General features: G+C 32.0%; 1 protein-coding gene across 1 annotated transcript; it reads right to left on the reverse strand.

Annotated features, from left to right (window-relative positions):
* Positions 1-6,685: 6,685 nt before the first annotated feature.
* On the reverse strand, positions 6,686-21,448 carry LOC144854517 (transient receptor potential cation channel subfamily M member 3-like). The gene is made up of 22 exons (XM_078712468.1): positions 21,203-21,448; positions 20,728-20,941; positions 20,151-20,278; positions 19,221-19,726; positions 18,691-18,835; positions 18,451-18,538; positions 18,165-18,262; positions 17,660-17,800; positions 17,508-17,573; positions 15,940-16,038; positions 15,450-15,658; positions 14,988-15,210; positions 14,296-14,493; positions 12,862-12,990; positions 12,183-12,410; positions 11,824-11,998; positions 11,224-11,353; positions 10,742-10,941; positions 10,305-10,431; positions 9,551-9,895; positions 7,026-7,058; positions 6,686-6,713 (listed from the first exon to the last, which is right to left on the reverse strand). The coding sequence occupies exons 1-22, from the start codon at positions 21,446-21,448 to the stop codon at positions 6,686-6,688; spliced, it is 3,756 nt and encodes a 1,251-aa protein (XP_078568594.1).
* Between the last annotated feature and the right edge of the window lie 2,779 nt (positions 21,449-24,227).

The raw sequence follows: 24,227 nt of genomic DNA on the forward strand, positions 1-24,227 counted from the left end.
GGTAATTAGGCAATTGGGTTGTTTTCTGTTCAATATTATAAATGATAACAACTACAGTATTAACCATTCGTAATGCATTAGTTAGATTCTGAAATTCCTAGGCAATTATAGACGTCATCAGAAGTCGTATTGTGTCGTTGGCTTATGTAATTGTAACCCACATAAAAGCTGGTTAAAAGAATTTACAAAATACTAGTAACACGTTTATAGTGCAAATATTAACATGGTAATAAATTCAAACTGGTCGAAATAAATCAATTTACAATGTGTAAATTATCACTTGTGTATATTGTTGTATCCAGTATATCTTCTCTACGTCTCAATCAAAATACATATATTCAGCGGAAACGACGATATTGAAATGCTGTCAATGCCTGCCAAATGTGAAAATATATCCTACCAATTTGTTAGTTAATAGAAATAGAACCACTTAAAGCATTTACCAATACCCTGGTCATCGTCCTTTTCCTGGGGTCTGGGCTCGTCCGCAATTTTGTCTTCAAACGCTTTCTATAAATACTGGGGGAGAAAGCTCAGTTTTTAGAAGAACATTATGACAAATGAAGACATTGACACAAATAAGTTATAGTATGCTAACGGTTGTCTGTAAGTCATTTCCATGGTTGGGCTTGTGGAACTGGAGAGAAAGAGTTGCTCTTTGGAGAAAGAACATTTACGAGGCCAATCCTTTAATTTAATAATCCATCATAATAAAAGTAAAGTATATATTTGTATTCTATTATTATCACTATCAATAATGTAGAGGCAACATGCACAGAACGCATTCTAGTTATAGATATGTATTGAGGTAACATGCGACACTGTGCATAGAACATTATGATAGAGTAACCAGTTATGTCAACAAATATCGTACAGGGAAATTTTCGACCCTTTTATTTTTTTAAATACTGGTAACTGCTTACTATAGCATAATAAACATTCGCAGAGTCGAATAATGTGTTCTGCGCATGTCAAGTATGCTATAGTAACCAGTTTTATCGAAAAATAGAAATTTTCAAAAATTTGACATTTTTCGACCCTTTTATTTTTTGACAAAACTGGTTACTATAGCATTATAAACATGCGCAGAGTTGAATAATGTGTTCTGCGCATGTCAATTATGCTATAGTAACAGTTTTATCGAAAAATAAAAATGTCGAAATTTTGCCATTTTTGGAAAAAATCCCTGTACTATAGTATAGGAAAATTCTCGAAAATTGGCCATTTTTCGACCCTTTTATTTTTTGACAAAACTGGTTACTATAGCATTATAAACATGCGCAGAGTTGAATAATGTGTTCTGCGCATGTCAATTATGCTATAGTAACAGTTTTATCGAAAAATAAAAATGTCGAAATTTTGCCATTTTTGGAAAAAATCCCTGTACTATAGTACAGGAAAATTCTCGAAAATTGGCCTTTTTTCCACCCTTTTATTTTTTGACATAACTGGTTACTATAGTATAATAAACATGCGCAGAGTCGAATAATGTGTTCTGCGCATGTCAATTATGCTATAGTAAAAGTTTTATTGAAAAATAAAAAGGTCGAAATTTGGCCATTTTTGAAAAAAATCCTTGTACTATAGTACAGGAAAATTCTCCAAAATTGGCCATTTTTCGACCCTTTTATTTTTTGACATAACTGGTTACTATAGTATAATAAACATGCGCAGAGTCGAATAATGTGTTCTGCGCATGTCAATTACGCTATAGTAACAGTTTTATCGAAAAATAAAAAGGTCGAAATTTGGCCATTTTTGGAAAAAATCCCTGTACTATAGTACAGGAAAATTCTCGAAAATTGGCCATTTTTCGACCCTTTTATTTTTTGACATAACTGGTTACTATAGTATAATAAACATGCGCAGAGTCGAATAATGTGTTCTGCGCATGTCAATTACGCTATAGTAACAGTTTTATCGAAAAATAAAAAGGTCGAAATTTGGCCATTTTTGGAAAAAATCCCTGTACTATAATTATTACAGGAAAATTCTCCAAAATTGGCCATTTTTCGACCCTTTTATTTTTTGACATAACTGGTTACTATAGTATAATAAACATGCGCAGAGTCGAATAATGTGTTCTGCGCATGTCAATTATGCTATAGTAATAGTTTTATCGAAAAAATAAAAAGGTCAAAATTTGGTCATTTTTGGAAAAAATCCCTGTACTATAGTATAGGAAAATTCTCGAAAATTGGCCATTTTTCGACCCTTTTATTTTTTGACAAAACTGGTTACTATAGCATTATAAACATGCGCAGAGTTGAGTAATGTGTTCTGCGCATGTCAATTATGCTATAGTAACAGTTTTATCGAAAAATAAAAATGTCGAAATTTTGCCATTTTTGGAAAAAATCCCTGTACTATAGTACAGGAAAATTCTCGAAAATTGGCCTTTTTTCGACCCTTTTATTTTTTGACATAACTGGTTACTATAGTATAATAAACATGCGCAGAGTCGAATAATGTGTTCTGCGCATGTCAATTATGCTATAGTAAAAGTTTTATTGAAAAATAAAAAGGTCGAAATTTGGCCATTTTTGAAAAAAATCCTTGTACTATAGTACAGGAAAATTCTCCAAAATTGGCCATTTTTCGACCCTTTTATTTTTTGACATAACTGGTTACTATAGTATAATAAACATGCGCAGAGTCGAATAATGTGTTCTGCGCATGTCAATTACGCTATAGTAACAGTTTTATCGAAAAATAAAAAGGTCGAAATTTGGCCATTTTTGGAAAAAATCCCTGTACTATAGTACAGGAAAATTCTCGAAAATTGGCCATTTTTCGACCCTTTTATTTTTTGACATAACTGGTTACTATAGTATAATAAACATGCGCAGAGTCGAATAATGTGTTCTGCGCATGTCAATTACGCTATAGTAACAGTTTTATCGAAAAATAAAAAGGTCGAAATTTGGCCATTTTTGGAAAAAATCCCTGTACTATAATTATTACAGGAAAATTCTCCAAAATTGGCCATTTTTCGACCCTTTTATTTTTTGACATAACTGGTTACTATAGTATAATAAACATGCGCAGAGTCGAATAATGTGTTCTGCGCATGTCAATTATGCTATAGTAATAGTTTTATCGAAAAAATAAAAAGGTCAAAATTTTGTCATTTTTGGAAAAAATCCCTGTACTATAGTATAGGAAAATTCTCGAAAATTGGCCATTTTTCGACCCTTTTATTTTTTGACAAAACTGGTTACTATAGCATTATAAACATGCGCAGAGTTGAATAATGTGTTCTGCGCATGTCAATTATGCTATAGTAAAAGTTTTATTGAAAAATAAAAAGGTCGAAATTTGGCCATTTTTGAAAAAAATCCTTGTACTATAGTACAGGAAAATTCTCCAAAATTGGCCTTTTTTCGACCCTTTTATTTTTTGACATAACTGGTTACTATAGTATAATAAACATGCGCAGAGTCGAATAATGTGTTCTGCGCATGTCAATTATGCTATAGTAACCAGTTTTATTGAAAAATAAAAAGGTCAAAATTTGGCCATTTTTAGAAAAAATGCCTGTACTAATAGTACAGGAAAATTCTCGAAAATTGGCCATTTTTCGACCCTTTTATTTTTTGACATAACTGGTTACTACTATAGCATAATACTCTTGCGCAGAGTCGAATAATGTGTTCTGCGCATGTCAATTATGCTATAGTAACAAGTTTTATCGAAAAATAAAAAGGTCGAAATTTGGCAATTTTTTGAAAAAATCCCTGTACTATAGTACAGGAAAATTCTCGAAAATTTTCCATTTTTCGACCCTTTTATATTTTGACATAACTGGTTACTATAGCATAATAAACATGCGCAGAGTCGAATAATGTGTTCTGCGCATGTCAATTGTGCTATAGTAAAAGTTTTATTGAAAAATAAAAAGGTCGAAATTTGGCCATTTTTGAAAAAAATCCTTGTACTATAGTACAGGAAAATTCTCCAAAATTGGCCATTTTTCGACCCTTTTATTTTTTGACATAACTGGTTACTATAGTATAATAAACATGCGCAGAGTCGAATAATGTGTTCTGCGCATGTCAATTACGCTATAGTAACAGTTTTATCGAAAAATAAAAAGGTCGAAATTTGGCCATTTTTGGAAAAAATCCCTGTACTATATTACAGGAAAATTCTCGAAAATTGGCCATTTTTCGACCCTTTTATTTTTTGACATAACTGGTTACTATAGCATAATAAACATGCGCAGAGTCGAATAACGTGTTCTGCGCATGTCAATTATGCTATAGTAACAGTTTTATCGAAAAATAAAAAGGTCGAAATTTGGCCATTTTTGGAAAAAATCCCTGTACTATAGTACAGGAAAATTCTCGAAAATTGACCATTTTTCGACCCTTTTATTTTTTGACATAACTGGTTACTATAGTATAATAAGCATGCGCAGAGTCAAATAATGTGTTCTGCGCATGTCAATCATGCTATAGTAACCAGTTTTATTGAAAAATAAAAAGGTCAAAATTTGGCCATTTTTGGTACTATAGTACAGGGATTTTTTTTTAAAAATGGCCAAATTTTGACCTTTTTATTTTTCGATAAAACTGTTACTATAGCATAATTGACATGCGCAGAACACATTATTCGTCTCTGCGCATGTTTATTATGCTATAGTAACCAGTTATGTCAAAAAATAAAAGGGTCGAAAAATGGCCAATTTTCGAGAATTTTCCTGTAATAATTATAGTACAGGGATTTTTTCCAAAAATGGCCAAATTTTGACCTTTTTATTTTTCAATAAAACTGGTTACTATAGCATGATTGACATGCGCAGAAGAAGACTTGATGTTAATAATTTAATTATTTTATTGATTCCTTTTTCTTTCTTACCTTATCATAATGGACACAAATCCTGTATATCAACGTAAACTGTGCATCATATATACTTTTTAAGATGACAATAGTTCAAATACTATCATGTAGCATGTCAATATAATCTGTATGTATTTGTATTTGTTTAATATATATATTTTTCTATATTTGCAATAATTTATATCGTATACATGTCAATGTAATCTATAGGTATGTGTATTTGTTCAATATATATACTTCTATATATTTTTATATATTTGCAATATGTTATACCGTAAATACAAATTGTAAGTAGTAGTTGTACTAAGATGACATCGGGTATGAAGCGTCTCACATACACACAGAGCCAAAATCACATCTTGGACTTGCACAGTGTATGGACTCTAACCTTACGGTTTTCATTAAATATACCATTTCATGCTATCATTCTAAATAACTAACTTTCAATCTATTGCATTCCTCTTTTTTCATTTCATCCATCTTATCTTGGTGAAAAGGGAGGATACTACATTTTCCTCCCCTGAGTTTATAGCCTCTCTACTCGAACACAAATAAGACCACAAATAAGATAGTTTAACAAGAAAAATTTAATCCATGAACATTTGCTTGTTTCTTTCCTTTGTAACTTACTTAAACTCTGAGACTGTTTTTGAACTTGTATACTATCTTATACCGTCACTTGTATTTATTGTTATTGTTCTTTTTTATGTCCAATGTTAATTCTGACAAAAATGAAACTGATCGTCTTTCTAATTTAGTTTTTAATCCATTCTCATTTAATGATAATCATAATGCTAATATTGACCCAGATCTTCAATTTTTTACTGATTCTATGAGTATATCTAATTATTTTCATCCATGTGATTTTTCTAAATATACTAACGAAATTGATAATAAGAAAAGCTTTTCCACCATACACTTCAATTCCAGAAGCCTTAGTCGTAATTTTGATTCGATTAATATTCTTTTAAATTCCTTAAATTTCAACTTTGATATAATTTCTATTACGGAAAGTTGGTTGAAGCATGATAGCCCTTTACTGCATATTCCAAACTACTCTTTTATTTCTAAACACAGACATCTGAAAGTTGGCGGTGGTGTAGCAATGTTTGTTCGAAATGAACTTTCATTTAGAGAAAGAGAAGATCTGTCCATTGACCAATCTATTTGTGATTCCCTATTTATTGAATTTGAACAAAAATCAGCCAAAAACATTATTGTTGGCACTATATATAGGGCCCCTTCACTGGATACGAATGCATTCCTAGATAAAATAGAGCTATTACTTAGCAACCTTTCCAATGAGAACAAGACTGTTTTCTTACTAGGTGATTTTAACATTGATATTTTAAAATACGAATCAAGTAATCATTCTTTCAATTTTATAAATACCATGTTTAGCAACTTTTATCTTCCTCTTATTCACCGCCCCACTAGAATTACTGCTACTACTGCCTCATTGTTGGACAATATAATTACCAACCAAACGGAATTTCCCAACCACAATGGAATAATTTATAGTGATGCCACTGACCATTTACCTATTTTTAACATTTCTTCCTTAACTAACATTGTCCATAATTCGAGATCTGAACATTCAATGTTGCATACTAGGAAAATTAACGAGCGCAATATTGAAAGTTTTAAGTTAGATTTGCAAGCAACCTCGTGGGACCATGTTTTTAATTCACAAGATCCTAATGAGGCATATAATTTATTTGACACAACATTTAAACATATGTACGATAAAAACTTCCCTCTTGAACAAAGAACAAATAAGAAACGTAAACTTAAGACTTGGATGACTGATGGCTTATTAAAATCCACAAAACATAAACGCAAATTATATGCTAAATTCTTGCACAACCCATCTGAAAAAAACAAAAATGAATATAAACGTTTCCGTAACAAACTTAACTCATTGATTAGACAAGTTAAAATTGATCACTTTAACAACACCTTCTCACAGCATAAAAATGATATCAAAGGAACTTGGAAAATTATCAATTCTTTATTGAATAAACCTAAGAATAATCAGCCCGACTTACAAATTGAATGTGATGGCGAATTATCAAATGATCCAATTAAAATTACAAATTCTTTCAATCAGTTTTTTGGACAGATTGGACCTACCCTTGCAAGTCAAATACCATCACATGCAACAAATTATAAAGACTACTTACCGAACCCCACTCTCAATTCCATATTTCTTATCCCTGTTGACGAAAATGAAATACTCAACATAGTCAAATATTTCAAGAATAATAAGGCTCCAGGTTTTGACGATATTAGTACTAATATAGTTAAGCAAACATGTAGCCTTATCTCTCACCCACTTTCCTATATTTTTAACCTGTCTATGTCTAAAGGAGTGTTTCCAAACAAATTAAAACTTGCAAAAGTAACCCCCATCTATAAATCTGGAGTCAAGTCTAATGTTAGCAATTATCGTCCTATCTCCATTCTGTCTATTTTCTCCAAAATGTTTGAACGCATCATTTATGATCGGACATACAAATTTATTTTAAAACACAATATTCTTTCTGACCATCAATATGGCTTTCGAAAAGGATATGATACTTCAATGGCTCTTTTACAACTTACTAATAGTATTGTGGATGCATTTGAAAAAAACCATTTTGCTATTGGAACATTCATTGATCTATCAAAAGCTTTTGATACTATCAATCATAACATTCTTTTATCTAAACTATTCATTTATGGAATTCGTGGACCTGCACATGATCTATTTAAAAGTTATCTGTCAAATAGATTTCAATGTACTAAATATAGCAATGTTACCTCTCATTTTACACCAATATCATGTGGAGTCCCCCAAGGTTCACTGCTTGGCCCACTTTTATTTTCTTTATATATAAATGACATTTGTTCATCCTCCAAATTATTTTCTTTCTGCCTCTATGCTGATGATACTACCCTCCTTTATACCAATCCAAATATTCAGTCACTTTTTGCGGTTGTCAACCAGGAACTGACTAAAGTGTGTGAATATTTCCGAGCAAACAAACTTTCCGTTAACGTTAAGAAATGCTGTTCTATTTTGTTTCGAAACACTCGCAAACCTGTAAATCTTGATGATAGACATATTAAAATTAATGAACATATTGTTCCACTTGTTGAAAATACGAAATTTCTTGGTGTTACCATTGATTCAGGTCTCACTTGGAAGCAACATATTAAAGAAATTGAAAATAAAATATCCAAAAATATTGGTATCATTTTTAGACTGTCTTCTTTTCTTCCCAAAAACATTCTTCATACCTTGTATTGTACTCTTATTTTACCATATTTAAACTATTGCAATGTGGTTTGGTGCAACACGTATGAGTCCAACATTAGCAGATTATTTATCAAACAGAAGAAAGTAGTTCGAATAATATCAGGTGCACCACCACTAGCTCACTCAGATCCCTTATTTTCCTCCCTAAACCTTTTAAAGTTGAAAGACCTAAACTATCATCAACAGTGTACTTTTCTCTACTCATCGATTAACTCCTTAAACCCACCTCAATTTACAAATTTATTCCAACCAAACGCATCTTTTCACAGTTATAGAACTCGAACTGTACAGGATATGCATATCCCTCTTCATAAAAAAACATCATTTCAATATAACATAAGATTTAGTGGACCTAAACTATGGAACAAACTACCTTCAAATATTAAAGATGCTGTATCTAAGAAAAGCTTTTCATTTAAACTTAAAAGATATTTCACATCCAAGTATTAATTTGTATTATATTACATTTTATGATAATAATTATTATGATGAGTAACAAGAAGACGAATCAATTCTTAATTTATACCTAAATTATTTTTTTAGTTATTTTTCTTATTTAGTTTAACCCATGTAATGTTAATTTATTTTTTTTCCGTGTTGTTTAAATCTTGTCTTTGTTTGGGCATGTCTGCCACAAGCTTTTTGCTTTTTTGAACATGCCTTCTTCATTCATATTACCTTCCTTTCACAATTTTGTATACTGTTTATTTGAAGAAAATAAATGTTATTTTGAATTATTTTGAATGTATTTTACCGCCTTTTTTTTTCTACATTTTAATTAACATCGTATCTAAAATTTTAAATGAGAAAAATATGGTTAATACTGAATTCTGGCATCTTATTATGTAAATATACCTGTATTTTAACTACTTTAAACACTTACTTTTAATTATCACAAATGTATTTATATGTATATAATATATTCATCAATGAGAATTTAAATAAACGTGAGAAGAACTCACACAAGACAAAAAAAAAATATCGTAGCCAGTTATGTTAAAAAAATAAAAGTATTTATATTTGGCCTTTTTTGAAAAAAAGTGCCAAAATATCAATTATGCGATAATTATTTTCACAATTCAATTATTATGCAATAATATTACTATATATACATTATTTTATAGAGTCATAGTAAGCATCTTGTCAACAAATAAAAGGTTCGACATTTTCCCATATATTGTGGTTTCATTATTATCAGGGACCTAATTAAGTAAAAACTGTTATCGTGTTCTAGTTCCATAGAACCAATTTCTTAAATAACTGTGCGAGAAACACATGCATCATTCTATACACGTGAAAAAATTACAAAAATCGGCATTATTTTAATAAGTACCGGTAAGTATAAGTAATTATAAGTAAGTATATACATAAATACATTACCCATTTTAGTAGGCGCATTAGGCCTACACATTATCTTTCGGGGATTGACTTGTTGTTGATGATAATGAGGCCACAGCAGGGCTAGTAGATGCCACACTAGAAGACTTCTTCCGAACACGAACAGGTCTGCTGCTGATGTAACTCCTTTTCAATTTAAGCATTGTCCATTGAACATCTGCTAATTTACTGCTTTGCTTTGACGATTCATCAAGCAACGTGTTGAACTTTATATCCAATGTTCTTATTTTGTCATCAATGCTGTTTTCGTCATCGTTTATGCCACGTATCTGACTATCAAGTTTAGAATCTATTTCATCAAGCTGTTGTAGTCGTCGATCCATCTCATTCAAACGAACAGATATTGTTAACATTCTGCAAAATGAATCGAATATAGCATTATTCTTAAACTTACTCCCAAGTCTCCAGTTACTGTTTCTGTGTACATTTAGCAGGGCTCAGTATAATCAAACAGATTTCTTCAAGGGTATAAATCTTTCTGATAAATAAGCAAATTAATAGTGTGTTGGTTTCTGACAAACACACTAAACGGCCTGACATGCTATAAACACGATTACAGCTAGAGATTTGTTCTAAGGAGAAAACAGTGGAGAAAGTCGAAGGAGAATGATGGACAATGAGTTAGCTTTAGGCCTACACTAGAATGATTACATTCCTATTTTTATGCTATTATTGATTTGTATTTTGTGCATGTATTGTTAATACTGTTTGTTATGTTCGCTAAATCAAATCAAAACAATTAAAATCTACATTTTTAATTTACCTCTCACTAAGTTCACCGATCATATTTTCGACTGAGTGCTCCTTTTGCACCGTTTCTTTGTTGACGTAAGCTTTGATCATATCTTCTTCCCAACGGTCAAGGAGTTCTTCGTCATCATCAGCTACTTCTAAATCAAGCAAATCATGCATGTGTTACGTACAAGTTTATTCAAATTAGATTCAGGACTACTCCAATATAAAACATACTAACAAGATTACATTTATCAGAAGATTACTTTGGTATAAGTAAAGCATTATAATAATAGCTATTTGTCATTATCCAACAACCAGAAAGCGCCAATTAATTATTGATGTGTTATATAATAATGTGATTGATACATTCACTCAAAGCTGAAAAATTGGACACGCTTGGTTACTACCACAAGTTTGAGAATTAATATAATTTTGTCTTACACAATAAAGTAATTGAAACTTTACCTTCTTTTTCATTTTTCTTAAAGATTTTGGGCACAATTTTCCTCTTTTTTCGATTTGTCCATTTACATAGTCGCCAAAGGTGAGCAAATGTCATAAATGGAGGCACAAGAACTGGTCTTTTTTGGTATTCAGTTACTAAGCGATGCCTTTCAAACTTCCATATCTCTTCGGCATTCTCTTGATACTCCGTAAAAATATTGCTAAAAATCAAAATTGAAAATAATATTATGAATCAAAAAACAAGTTTTGTCATTAATTTACATTCTAAACTAAACATTCAGCTTTAAATAGTAATTCAAACGTTTGATATCACAACTTTCCTATATGCATTTTATAATAAATTTAGAAATCACATTCCTTAGTATATCTGTGTTGACTTCTAACCCACTTATATATATTATTTTGTTTTATAATGCTACTGCCCAATACGTGGCATATCACTTCTATGTCTTTATTATGTTGTATATATTTTATATACTTACTTGAATATGGCTATGAGCATGTTGAGTAAAAGAATGTTTGCAATCAACAGGTAGGCGGCCGTCATGATTACGACAACTCCGTGACCCGTCACACATGGTTCTCCTGTACTGGAGTCTGGTCCACATTGAACTAAAACAAAAGGAACATTATGATTATAAATATTAGAAACATCACTTAATTATAATATGTAATCACATTATACAAGTAATATCGTATTTTAATTTAACATATACATTGTAACGTCCAACAATATAATCCACAAATATCAGTATTTAGTTATTTCCGCAAGTAGCAACATTATCACTGGCCACACCTTTTCTCACAATGACATTTTCCTTTATTCCTTTATATTTTTCTTCAACCAACAGTGCAAGGCACCAATTACGGGTTGATAATAAAAAATATATATTTAAAAAAAACACAAAGATAACATTTATATAATAGTATCTAAACATACAAAATACATTTAAATTGAGAAAGGATAAAATTTAACATAAAGAAGGGGTTTACAACGAACAGGGACATTAAAATAAAACAACGAAACAAGATCACAATTAAGACATTTAAAAAAAGACTTGCCTGTCTATGTTAATACTTACGTTCGTCAAGAAACAGCTCTCCGTATATTTGCCAGTAAGGTATTCGCAGAACAGTTTGCACTTTATCTATGAATCCAATGTCTGTTGCATTTGGGTTGAAGATTCCTTCTCTGGCAACTCCGTAACCGGCGGCAAATATAAGCATAATACACAGAAAACGTACGGTATCAAACGTCTGAAAAGGTAATATTATTTTACAGTTATTATTAATATTTACTATTATTACACCTATAAGTCAACTTCATATTGGTTTACACGTTCATGTCGAAATAAAATAGTCTCAGGATTGTGATTACTAATTTCCTGTGACTCCTTTTGTAGTACAATAATTTGTCAATTTCACATAAAAATAAACTTACCATTTTACCGATCATTGTGACGTATGTTCCGAGATAACTGCTAACACTAAATAGATCCAATAGTCGAATGTACCATAAACACAAATCGATTGCGTACAAAACCTTAGCTACTTCTACAGTGCTTTCTGCCCAACGCAACGCATTACCAGCAACAAAGCAAAGAATTGCAAGGACGTCACAAATATTCCAATAGTCTGATATCCATTGACGAAACTTTTCAGAAAACATCTAAACACGAATTGTATAATAACATGAATTACTACAATGTGATTGTTTCTTTTTAAAAGAGTAAAGCTCTGTCTACACTAACAAAGTGTGAAGTGCCCAAATATGGTAGTGATAAGCCCAAATGACGTAGGCGCAACCTAAGTGAGTTCACTAATCACAAGTGAGACGATCCATATCTATAGTTTATATAACTTTGACATGACATCTTCTCATTCCCTCTAAATGTTAGGATTTTTACAGACAATATAGGAAGAAGACGAAAGAAGAGAAGCTTATCAAAGCCACAAACTAGATCGTTGAATAACAAAGGGAAAACTATTTTTTCATTGGTGGTGATATGTATTTTTCTGGAAAAGTTTGTTATTAGTAAGTTGTTATTGATATATCATACATATTAAGAGACCGATGAGTGCAATGGCAATAAAAGGAGAAGATTAAAAAAATAACCTACCTGTCGAAATTCTTCAATTGTTAAACTTGTAATGTAAATCATAACAAAGAGTTCATAAAATGTAGGAACTGTCTCCAGTTTCCTCAAGACTACATAACTAAACGACAACAAGAATATCATGTACGAAACCTGAAAGAAATTAATAAAATTCCCTTCAACCTTCAAACTTCGTTAAACCATTAATACAATCCATATATACATTGTAATCTATTCCTACATGTCGACACTAGCATTGCTCCGTAAACTATATCTCCATTTATTTTTAAAGCATTTAAAAAAAAATACTATCGATCGTATACTTTTTACAGTTGTTTCTAAGTATCTTGGTAAGTCTTTCTTTTATGGACCCTGCAGTTAATTATGGTCAATAAGTTAGTAAAACTTTCTTTTTATTTATCTAAATTATTAATATATTTTTCGTTTTATTGTATGTTAGTCCCAAATAAACATTCCTTCTGACAATGTATATGTCATAACTGCAGTTTTTATGCTAACCATTACCTTCAAATAACGCCTGAACCATTTTCCTGTTCAACTTTTTGAAGCGCCTTTGAACATTACATTATGGATACCGGCGCTATAAAAATCTGATTGATTGAATGAGTATAAATATTTATTGGTAGCTTGAACAAGTTACCAATAAATATGCAAATCGTTCTTTTGATATAATCATAATTTTTATTATTTTGAAACACTAAAAATGCACTCTTACTCGATAATCATCACCATAACCTATCGTAATTATTATTGGTAATCGCAATTTAGCCTTGGTTGGGAACTCTTTATGTGAAAAACCTACTTCCTAAATATAATTTATAACCCTCTAAATAATCTCTCTGAGTATAAAGTAAAAAGAAGTTGCTCATGGGATTCGAACCCCATACATCGACATGCAGAGTTATATATATAAACTTTATTTATTCACGAGACGTATGTGCAGTATAACTTGTTCAATCAATATTGATTGTTTTTACACAAGTTCGTGATATTACAAAGAAACCCAACACCATATAAATACGACAAAAAAGATAGAAAAAATTAGATTTAGAAAAGCGTTTGCATAGCGAATTATAGTCAGGTCAATTCTTACTTTATGTATACGACTAATGAATATTAATTTATTATTGTGACGTTTCATGAGGGGTCCTCAACTGAAAAATATAACACCCTGCATGCCCAACTGAGACTAAAATTAACTAAAGTTTGGCGCCAGTGGATCCAGAACCTAACAACTTGAAATTATTATTGACATCACGTTGTGAGACGTTCAGTAGACTATGTATTCAGTACATGTTCACATTAGTTAGAAAAAATTCACAACCATACTGAAAAAAGCAGAGATATTATTTAGTAGGAGATAAATTATTTATAGACTTTTTGTTTGAATTGTAGATGTAATAATAGTCTATTAGGAATATTCTAAAGCGAACGTACCACGTTCATCCAGAATTTAACCATTGGAGCAGTGTAGAAATGATTGACTTTCTTCAATTGAGATCTTACGGAAGCCTTCAGTGACTTTTCTTTTCTCTCCTTTGAAAATCTATCTTGGTTTTCACCGGATATTGCATTGTTGTTTGGTTTATATTTAAGTGTAAATAAAAATACCGGCAAGATACAACATAAAAGGACCTGCAAATAGACAAAGTAGTAGAGTTATTATCTTCAAATATCGAGGAAATAAAAATAACAATAAATTTGCTTCTGGTGTTTTAGTCATTTTTTGCTCTGACGCATATACTATTTTTCGAAAGCTCATTGTACTTTCTTGCTGGCTATTTTACTTTAAAGTTTTGATTTATCTTTCTGCTATTTATTTCCATTGAGAACAAGCCACTGATAACCACATCATTTGCATGGATATACAACTCTGTCTTTATAATATTTGAAGATCTCAGAAATCGGTGGATAATCATATTCTTGTTATTTAGTATGGGTTATCAACAGTGATTCTTCTTAATCGTTTAAAAAAAACCTGTTGGCACACATGGCGCGTCATAAATATTCTTTAAAAAAAATATCCCTCTACATAAAAATAACTAAATTCCCTATGTCGAGGATTTAGCGAGAAGTAATAACTATTTATATACTATGCTACACAATCACAATAAACAATAAGTTCTTACTTCATATGATTTTCTGGTTAAAAGCCGACCGACCCAAATGTCGTTCATGTGGCCCTGGCAACATTGGTGTGCAACGAATTTCATATGTGATGCTTGTACAGCCAATGAGAGACATGAGTGTTTTCCCCAATTGTCATTTCGACGGATTGTAATTTTCTTAGCTTGTTTCTCGTGCATCTCGTAACAAATGTCAAGCAGATCATATGCATACACACTGTATTTTCTATATAATTAACAAATATATATCATTATTATCATAGAGAGTAGAAAGTAGAAATTACCTTTGTTACGATAATCGAGAAGTAATGCAAATACCTATTAGTCCATAGAACCACCCTTGTTAAACCGTAAAGTTGTTGTTTATATTTGGGCTTTAATATCATTACTGTTACGAATACGTTATATGACTTCTTGGTTGATATGTAAAAATGTCTTAATGAATAAGAAATAATGTATGCTTACTTTGATTCAGATTTTAACACAGAGGCTGTTTCTATGTCAAGTCGACCCTGTGCGATTTCAGCAAGCTTAGAATATATTTTCATGCCTACAAGGGCTTTCATAATAGGGTGAGTACCATGTTGCCAGAAATATTCTGCTAGGCTAAACTGTTGACAAAGTACAGCCATCAGAAATAGTTCTGAGAAAGCATGTGGTATTACTGTTGAACTCTGTACAAAAAAAATCTTGTGTTAATGAAGTTTATGTTTACATTCCTCTAATTCTTGAATGATTTGACGCTTGAAGAATAATTTGCATATAAGGCCTACTGATATTTATAAATGTTAATTGCTTAATGTAAACACATGTGAGATCTGACATAATGATTATGATTTAAACGTTTGAGAATACATAGTACTCATTGGAGGTAAAACATTATGAGAGAGAATTCCTCCTGATGTATTCTGAATGATATTGCTGCTGTAGTATAATAACTCAAACAAATCCGTACCTCTGACGCGTAGCGTCCGTATCGACTGTCGAATTCTCCACCCATGAGAAACTTGATGACACTATCCACATGTCGTAATTTAATGGATTTTATCTTTCCCTGTAAATAGAATTATAACGGGTCTATGACAACTACCCTCTGGACAACTACCACCCGACTAATAACACCCCGGACAATCACCCCCTCTAGGACAACTAGCCCCCCGGACAACTACCCTCTTAGGACAACTACCCACTAGGAAAACTATCCACTAGGAAAACTACCTCCTAGGAAAACTACCCCCTAGGAAAACTACCCCCTAGGAAAACTACCCCCTATGACAATGTCAATTGGCCCATAGGACAACTACAGCTTTGGAAAACTACAATTGGTAACCAAATTAACAAGCTGCTTCTTTTGGTGCCAATTGTATTGTAAATCAAATTGTGTGTGAAGAGGGGACTATGAGAGCGGTGTACCACACTATACATTTTACAATATTTGACGTGAAATTATTAAAATATTCTACCGGTCTTATATCGACGTATGTACCTAAGATTTGTAGTCTATTTTCTAATAATTATAGCGATTTTTATTTTTTTTAAACTTCTAGGACAAGCAGTAGGAAGACTAAGACATTTATGAACCTGTCAAACGGGGGGAGAGAGAGATTGATTTTCAAATCGTCTAATGTAATCAATTAATTAAATAATTGTGTAGGCTTTTTTTTAAATCTAGAGGTTTAGTTCTTTGCTGTAGAATGCGAATTGGAATACTGAAATAAGTAGAAATGATTAAGTTAGACATAAACACATCATGGGTATAATTATTCTTTAGGTTCCAAAAAACGTTTTTTCTATTTTCTCAGGAGTTGGGAGAAAATGTAAAACAAAATCAAGTTCTTCTATGAAGTAGTAACAGCCAAACCAATATTCCATTATTACTGGACTTGCAGTAAACGTACATTTGTTTTGAAAAAGAAAAGAGAGAACAAAATCGGGCCATTGTTATCGATATTAAGGGGCTGATAGAAAATAACTTTTTTTATATGATTTTCGATTGACTGGTGCAGCTAGGCACATTGTATGTTCCTAGATTTATATACGGCATCTTCATGTCACGCAAGAATAAAATAAGCCCACCGCTTTATTTTTCAAGATTGGAATACGTTTTAATAATTTGGAGCGTTGTCGATTCTCGTTTAATGTCAAATAACTGCTGACGAATACGCATATTAAAAGATTCAAAAGCTTTCATTTAAGATCAATCTCTCTCCCTATGTTTTGAAGTTCAGTAAGTTTTACAAGATCCTAATCATAACCTAAGGTCATGGAGGTATAGGTGTAGTTGTACTTGTGGGGTAATTGTCCGGGTGGTAGTTGTCCGGATACGCATTATAACAAACATTACCTTATCAAGTTTATACAAGTCATGTTTAGTAGTAATAACAATATATAAGATTAGGCCATTATTCTATTTATAGCAGCTCTACCTTATTGTTGAACTCCATAATAAATTCTTTTATTGCATTCTGTTCTTAAACATAAAAAAAGTAAAGAAAAACACATACAAAAATAATTTTATCTTACCTCAACTGAAAGTGTATTTGAAAGCGTCAACAGGTCCTTTAATGTTGGTGTCTTTTTATTTGAGCACTTTAAAAACAGAAACAAAGAATTAGTTGATCAAGGAAGTGTGGTAAACTGTTTACACTGGTAAATACATTTTTTTAAACACTTACCGAATTGTACAGATATTCCAAATTCTCGGTTGTTAAAAACTGTTCCATCGATACGCCATTTTCTACCAGCAGTTTGACAAAATCTACATTTCCTCGCTCTAGTGAAATCAGCATAGCATAGTAGAGATCTTGATCACTGATCTTTATATAATATAATATAGTATTGTTAAACAAGAGTTATATAAAAATAAGTAAAATATAATAAGTAAATATATAGGGCCTAAAACATCTATTATACTGAAATCCATTCCATATCCACCCGGTTCTACAGCTGTCATTAGGTAGATCGTGACATTCATCAGATTACCTCTGTTTATACAAAGTTGAGATTTAGAAATTAATTTTAATGTTGATAGGTAAGTTAAGAAGGTACGTTGATCAAGCTGTTTATTTGGTGCCTTTACAATGTTAGATCGCCTACATTGTAAACATGATAATGTGGACTGAATTTTTCTGAATGCAAATTATAGGTCTACTTTAAAAATTAAATTGTAATAACCCATACCTTATATTGTGTATTCCCTTTGAATAGTGCATCCCGAACTGCGTCTGCTTCGTTCCACAACAGAGCTAACATCAACTTTTCTCTAGGCTGCGAATGAACTGAAGTATTCAAAAGTATGAAGTATTAAAAAAGAGTTTTAACATGTAATATCTCCACGACAAGCGGTAGAATTTACGGCATTGAATGGCGGTGGCAAATATTGTATATGTATCTATAGGGATTCCCCTATTATGATCCATCACATTTAATTAATTGTATTTACTGAGTTTGGTTATCATAAATTTACCTTTCTCAAGAAGAGCAACGAATATTTCTTGTCGTATTTTCTTCTCCAGTCTGTCACCTCTTAAGTTCTTGCATTTGCATACATGCACCTGGAAATGAACGAAAGTCAAGTGTTAACCCATTTGCCTGGCGTATTGTTCTCAATAGTTACATGTTATGAAAACTGTATGTAATTTAAAAGTCGTGTATAATGTGTGAACAATGTGGAGAAATCGCGAAACCTTTGCTACTATTAACATACCTGTTTGCGAAGAGATGCGAACTGCTGAATGTAATGGAAGAGATCTTCTTTACCAATCGTAAATGTCTTGCCACGCTTAACTTGGTAGAATAAAAACGATTTTATACGTACTCGAGTTTGTTTTCTAAACTCATCTGACGTCTCTCTGAGGTTAAGAATACAACATTATAATTGTTAATAACCAATTAAAATGTTACTAAAAACATTTCTGGAATCGAGATTTATTATAAGTAAAGTAAATGTTGCTGTTGCACTATTTGATTTTACAGATTATGGTATAGAGAATTGTTGAAGATCTTGGTAAAAGTGAAATCTAAATGCGAAGACATTTTTAATAGGACTATATATGTTGTTGTTGACATACAGATTCTGTCGTTAGGTGATTATAATTACGTGTGGTTCATTTATGCGACTACAATAATAAGGGGAGTAGGTTCAGAAAAAAAAATACGATTGAGAGTCAATCGTTTACTCTGATAAAATGTGTCTCTATGTTCTCTATAATAAAATGTCAGTGAGAATCCACCTACCCAAATTCATTAGCTGTTCTTATGGCAAATGATAATAAGTCAGCAGCACCACCACTCCCTTCGAACAAGAGCATGATAGTAGAGGTTTCTTTCTTATAATCCAAATCTTCAGTAAATTTCACTAACGATTCTAAGTCTCCTCCTACAACACTCACTACTATTGGTATAGGGTTCTGTTGGTTAATCCTGTCAACCGTTGTCATTGGAACGTTTCCATTTGTCACTTCTGCATTCTTGGAATGTCTATCTTTTATAATGCTACCAGAAACACTCTTGATAAGTGTTCTTGTGACTTGATGCTGTAATTTTTTATTTGGTACAGTCTCTGCTTTTACTGATGACTGTCTGATTTTTTCTAGTTTTTTTCCGCCTTTAGAAAGAATCTTCTCTAGTTTCTTTTTTACTGTTATTTCATATTTGTCTGTATTTGCATCATGTTCAACTATTATGAAATGTGAATGAGTTGCATCAAGTTGGTCTTCGGTTGATTTATTATACGTTACAGACTGTTGAATAAACATTGAGAAAAACAACAAGCATTAATCAAATACATGACACATCAATATATATTCTAAGTAATGAACATTACGGTGACTTCTGTAGAAACATAATTATCCTGGGTGATGAGAGGTGAACTACAGTAAATTAATGTAAAGATAGTCGGAACGTATGAAGTATAAATTGTTGTTGCACTAACTAAAGAAATGAAAAAACTGATATTACCATAATAAAAAAAAAACTAAAATAATCTAAATTACTAAATTTTGTTTCTCAGTAATTTTGTTAAATACAGTATTTGGTACATCATTTATACCAAATCCAGTCGATTTTCGGTACTAACTCTAAATTTGTTGGATCCAATTTGAAGGTGTTCTTTAATTAAATGGCCACATCTTATGTATTACGATGAACAATATCACAAAAACTAACCTTTCCAGCAATAACATCTTCTACTTCACCATTGAGGTGTGTCGTCGAAACTACACCAATAGTAACAGGTTTGGTTTCAAACCTCGCTGTATGCTCCTTCAAAATCATTGAAACAGCGCTTGGAACACCTACGTAAAAAAATACAAGTTACTAACGAAACTTTTGAAAAGCACATAAAAAGTTGAGTAGCTAGATTGTAAATCCGGACTGTAAATCAGTTTTATGTTCTAATTTCTTTCAAAATCTCCTCCGCAAAAATTACCGTATTTAAGTTGTAGTAGTATTTTACATTACAATCAATAAAACAAAGTAAGAAACAAACATTGGTAAAGGTTAATTTGTAGAACACTTCAATGCTATTTGGTTATCATAAATCATCAGTCAGAATTATGGGACATGATGTTGTGTTCCAGAAATGCGTAATTAATAACGGTTTCTGCTTGTTTACATGTGTGTTATCACGGTATATAACGAATATTACAATACAAATTAATCGAGTTTGAAGTTATGACTTATGGCTTTAATTTACTGTTTAGTAGTAAGTATCGATTAAAAATTGGAAGATATTCCATCCTACTGTGTTCTGTTCCACATGTTAAAATCCAAGCATTCATTGTGATGGCGGTCTGGATTATTCCACGGTAAATATCGTTGATGTTGACTGACTTTTCAGAGACCATCTGTGACGTGTATGGAATAGAGAACCCCAACATTGGTAGTTTTAGGTTGGCGGTCTCCAAGAGATAATTCAGTACTGACAGGGAGCTTGTACCAGCAGGAACGTATGTGTACTGTGGTTGGAAATACATAATTAATATAATATTTGAGAATAACATAAATACTGTACAGTTTTCAGACATGATAAACATGGAAGTCTGACGGTCCTATATATTCCTATAAGGTAATCAATCGGGTGATAAAACACTGTTTCGAACATGCTACCTCTCACGTCACTCATCTTAATTATCCATTCACTAATTGCATGTTGTGATGAAAATATACAAAATAACTAAACAGTAAGGTCTTTAATTATGTCATATACTGTAACTTACCTTAGCTGTATGCTGGTTATTTTTGCCTCTTGGAAACACAAGTTCGCCATTCGCCAACTGAAGTTGAAGAAATCCATCGTAAAGTGAAGATTTCTTTTTCCGAAACTGAAATTTACCAACAGCAGCAAGAGTCTTTGGTCCTGGCCAAGTAACATTACCGCGTTTGAACTCTGCATTTTGGTTGAAAATGTCAGTTTCCTCAATAGGTCCTTCATTTGAAGTATCGTCTGTTGGAACTTCCTCCATGTTGTTCAGTTGATGCTAATAACATTTGGTTTAACAATAGTTGTCAATGAAGCGTCAGGTAGTCCTACCAACTGACGGGCATTCCCCATAGCTTAATCGCCAATAATTCACCCATTTGTTGCCTCGTCATTCCTCCATTAACTGAACGTTTTTATATGTTTGGATCAATACTTGTTTATTGCAAAGCCGATTTTCAATAGAATGGTTTTTCCGTTTCGTCTTTCTTCCATGTAGGCCAACTAACAATAATAAAAAGAATAATAAGAATAGCTGAAGTAACCAAATTGTGGTTATAAATTATAATTATGACTAAAGTATTATCTTAATAGGAGGCCTAATTATTGCAACAATACCTTTGCAACAATTGGACGTGAAGTTCTTACAAAGCTACTAATTCTCTATTATTGATGTATCAGAAAAACATAAAGTACACTCGCAAAACAAAAAATAGGTCTACACTGACGATTTGAAGATTAGAGGGGTGTGTTAGACAGCACTCAGTGTGACCATATAATGTCATAAAGATACTTCAAAACAAACTGATAAAACATGGTTGAATAAATACATTTTGATAAGACGTTAGATAGATCAGTTTGTCCTAAGTACTGTATGTAACCATGGAGGAAATATATATATATATATATTTCTTCCATGATGTAACAATGCACCCATTGTTGTGCATACAACTTCCACCTTTATAATTGACCAATCACGATAACAATAAGGGTGATACTCTTTTTAATAATAACGTGTCTCATGATCGTTAGATAAACTACAGTACAGTAAATACTGTACAGTAGTAGTACTATACATTATACTTACCTAGCCAATAGTCCAAGGGCTGTAAAACTCCGTAAGGGTCAAGTTACTACTTCAACCTCATACTATGTTTGTTACTTGCCCATTATGTTATTTACTTCTTGTAGTTTGGTAAATGATTGTTATGTTAATTAGGGATTTGAATTGACGAACAAAAGATAGCCATCGTCATTACAATAGATCATTATCTCTGTGTCGAACAATCACCAGGGAGTTGTAAAACAAGAGGAGAGAGCTCGAATTTGTCTTATTTTGAAACTCCCTGCAACCATGGGAAGAGTTAAATTTAAATGTAATTTAACTCTTCCTTGCTGCAACCACCGCAATAGAAACATGTGTTCCTGTGAGGTGTGTAGAAGTACAGACCAGTACATAGAATTGCTAATGAACAATCTGCTTGAACGGCTCTGACCCGGTCGAATTCAGTCACATTGTTTGGTACTGAATTTCTATCGAATAGTTGGCAGGTGGTAATATAATTAGTTGGAATGTTTAAAGCTCTGACTACACTATCAAACCATGGAGGAATCCACCATGATCAAACTAACTAATTTGACAAAAAAAGTGTAATTTGATAGTGTAGAATTTATAGATTAGAATTTGTGTTAAATGTAATATGCTACCTGGAGGACCAAGAATTTCGAAATAGCAAATAAAGTGCTAAAACTTACCTGATTTGTCTATCATTTTCCCTCATAAAATTTAGGAGAGTCAGTGATCGTAAATAAATAACACATAATTGGCCTATATACTTGAATTATATAAATAAGTGGCATATGTCCCTACCAGTACACACTCAATGATTCCTTCAATGTTCTAACCATGGAGGTATACCAATGTTCTAACGTTGCCGTATATCATATACTGAACCCTTCCAATAACACTGTAAATACTGACTGATATTGTGAATTAATATTTCAATCTAGGTTTACATCCAGGATATTAATAAAAATCATCACAAAAGAAGAATTCCGGTTGTTTGTGATAACCATGGTAACATCTTTTATAAAACGATTGAAGGAATTCCGGGAGTTAATCTCCAACTTGGACGAGTTAAGCTCTGTCTACACTATCAAAGTAGTTTGACAAACAAGTGTGATGTGCCCAAATATGGTAGTGATATACCCAAATATGGTAGTGATATGTCCATATATGAGCACCTCACACATTTTTGTCAAATAAAGTTTTATAGTGTAGACAGAGCTTGAGCCTTCATTGTGATTATTATGCGTTTGTGCAAGTGAAACATATTCATATCAATTTTGATAGGTCACAGTAGGCTTATTATTTATGTTCGTACTTAATTTTTAATAGTACTGGTAGTGTTTACCCATGCAATTATACTGACTTATTGTGGATATTGTGATAAATCTATTTCTTATATCTTTTAAATCTTATATTAAGACTACTGTATGCTTTTACTCGGTTTGAATTCGTCCATTGCTTGCTTGCATTATTTTAAATCAGAGAGATATGAACTTACAACGCTATAACCTTAAGCCTTGTTCGCACTGGACTTGAAAAATGGTAAATTTAACCACGGTAGCTTTACCCAATGTCATCGGAAGATTTGACCATCGTTCGCACTTGGATATTTTCACGCAGTTAGTTTTATCGTAATTTTACTAAAATTTAACCGTGATGTTAAAAATAACGATTGACTCACATGTGTTAACATGAGTCGCACGTTCAGATTGGACTTCTTATCCGCAGTGGTTTTTATCTTTACCGAGACCATGGTAAGTTTTACTGGGCGGGCAGTGGTCGGTAGAAGTAACCATCGGACTTTTCTTGGTCATTTTAGCCGGCGACTCGGTTAATTTGACCAAACTAAGTCCAGTGCGATCGAGGCTTTATAATGAATAATCACAAATTAAAGATTATACAATGCAATTTATAAAAATACAAAAGAAACAATTATCAATTGAAATGAATAATAAAATAAATAGATGGAAAATAA

Source organism: Antedon bifida, chromosome 10 (genome assembly GCF_963402885.1).
Source record: "Antedon bifida chromosome 10, ecAntBifi1.1, whole genome shotgun sequence".
NCBI lineage: Eukaryota > Metazoa > Echinodermata > Crinoidea > Comatulida > Antedonidae > Antedon > Antedon bifida.

What these genes read in the sequence shown, in the direction of transcription:
- LOC144854517 (XM_078712468.1), bottom strand. Translation starts at nt 21,448, where the DNA reads ATGGAGGAAGTTCCAACAGACGATACTTCAAATGAAGGACCTATTGAG. An exon ending in AAGATGTTATTGCTGGAAAG is followed by an intron (nt 19,727 to 20,150) that starts GTTAGTTTTTGT and finishes TTTATTCAACAG; the next exon opens with TCTGTAACGTATAATAAATC. An exon ending in TCGCATCTCTTCGCAAACAG is followed by an intron (nt 18,539 to 18,690) that starts GTATGTTAATAG and finishes GTTCATTTCCAG; the next exon opens with GTGCATGTATGCAAATGCAA.